The 2106-nt window shown below is 40.5% G+C and overlaps 1 protein-coding gene across 1 annotated transcript in view; it reads left to right on the top strand.

The window, feature by feature from the left end:
* TMEM156 (transmembrane protein 156) overlaps positions 1 to 2106 on the top strand; it is an 80309-nt gene that overhangs the window by 42505 nt on the left and 35698 nt on the right. Inside the window, exon 2 of the mRNA XM_011983582.1 lies at positions 2045 to 2105. Within this exon, the coding sequence (XP_011838972.1) occupies positions 2045 to 2105 (61 nt within the window). The remainder of the gene's footprint in view (positions 1 to 2044; position 2106) is intronic.

Here is a 2106-nt window from a genome sequence, read left to right as displayed (position 1 = left end):
TTTATTTATTTATTTATTTATTTATTTGAGATGGAGTCTCACTCTGCCGCCCAGGTTGGAGTGCAGTGGCGCGATCTCCGCTCACCGCAACCTCTGCCTCCCAGGCTCAAGCAATTCTCCCGCCTTGGCCTCCTGTAGCTGGGACTATGGGTGCCCACCACCATGCCCGGCTAAGTTTTGTATTTTTAGTAGAGATGAGGTTTCACCATGTTGACCAGGCTGGTCTCGAACTCCTGACCTCAAGTGATCCAACTGCCTCGGCCTCCCAAAGTACTGGGATTATAGGCATGAGCCATGGCGCCTGGCCTGGATTTGCATTTTAAATGACATATATTTGTACAAATTTCAAAAGTGTTTTCATATGTACTATACAATTTGATGTTGCTATAACCCCATGAGATTAGCAGGCTTATCTCTGTTTTGCTAGTAAGAAAACTAGACTCGTGGAGATTAAATAAATTATCTAAGTATCTTGACTAATGACAGATATAGCACTGGAATCTTTTTTCTCATTTTCAGACATGGTCTCCCTTTGTTGCCCAAGCTGAAATGCAGTAGTGTGATCATGGCTCACTGCAGCCTCAACCTCCCAGGCTCAAATTATCCTTCTACCTCAGCTTCCTGAGTAGTAAGGACTACAGGAGTACAACACGATGCTAATCTAATTTTTGTATTTTTTGTAGAGATGGGGTGGCCATGTTGCCCAGGCTGATCTCAAACTCCTGAGCTCAAGCAACCTGCCCACCTCTGCCTCCAAAAGGACTGGGATTACAGGTGTGAGCCATCGCATCCAGCCTAGAGTGTTTGTCTTTTGTTTCTGAACTCAGTATTATTTCTATTATACCATAATTTCCATATCTGATGTATGTCTTCAGACGAAAGTAAAAATTATGATGTCATCTTGTTAAATTTCATCTTTAGGGGTTGTGGTAGGCTGAATAATGGCTGTCTAAAGATATCAGGTGCTAATTCTGGAAACCTGTCAATGTTACCTTATAAGGAAAAAGGGTCTTTACAGGTGTGACTAAATTAAAGGTCTTGAGATGTGAAGATTATCCAGGGTTAGCCTTGTGGGTCCTAAATCCAATCACGAATGTCTTTATATAAGAGAGGCAGAGGGCGATTTCACACAACAGAAAAGTAGAAAACAGAGACACAGAGGAGAAAGCAATATGAATATGGAGACAGAGATTAGAGTGATGTGGCCACAAGCCAAGGAATGCAAGCATCCACCAGAGGGCCAAGGAACAGATTCTTCCCTAGAATCTCCAGAGGTAGTACAATCATGTAGACCTCTCAATTTCTGACTATGGAAACTGGTGTTGGACTTCTGGCCTTCAAAACTGTGAGAGAATGAATTTCTCTTGTTTTAAATTACCAAGGTTGTGGTAATTTGTTACAACATCCCTAGGAAACTGATACAGAGATACTGTTCAAAGTTTTCATAACCTGTTCAACTCCATGCAATTGACTTGAGTCTCTATTTTGGAACAGATGGATTCAGAAGAATCTAAGGCTTGTCCATAAAAAATTCCCCAGAACAGAGAATGGTTAAAATGCTGAGATTCCAAGCACTTCTTTATAAAGATACCTGTTCTCTGAGAGTTAATAGGGAATGTTCACAAGTTTAAAAGAGAAATGTTGCTGGGCACTGTGGTTCCCTGTCTCTACAAATAATTTTTTATAAATTGGCTGGGCATGGTGGCATGCCTCTGCAGTCACAGTTACTCTGGAGGCTGAGTTGGGAGAATTGCCTGAGCCTGGGAGGCCAAGGCTGCAGTGAGCTATAATTACACCACTGCGTTCTAGCCTGGGCGACAGAGCAAGATCCTGACTCAAAATAAATAAATGAAAATAATAAAATAGAAATATTTAAATGGAATAGTTATTGTTAATTCATGTCAAAAAAAAAAAGTCTTATCTCTGATAAGCTAAAATGTACTGAATCCACCTAAGAAAAACTGGGAGCATACTGTGTATTTATTTGAATGCCGAACACTCAAAACTTCAGAGTAAAGCAAGTGTTTTTCTTTTTTCTTTACAGAAAGAACATTGGAGCTATCATGTCTGGAAGTGTGTTTACAATCTAATTTTACCTACTCACTC

The sequence above is a fragment of the Mandrillus leucophaeus genome, unplaced genomic scaffold (genome assembly GCF_000951045.1).
Source record: "Mandrillus leucophaeus isolate KB7577 unplaced genomic scaffold, Mleu.le_1.0 Scaffold251, whole genome shotgun sequence".
Classification (NCBI taxonomy): domain Eukaryota; kingdom Metazoa; phylum Chordata; class Mammalia; order Primates; family Cercopithecidae; genus Mandrillus; species Mandrillus leucophaeus.
This window is presented reverse-complemented; position numbering and strand designations above follow the sequence as displayed.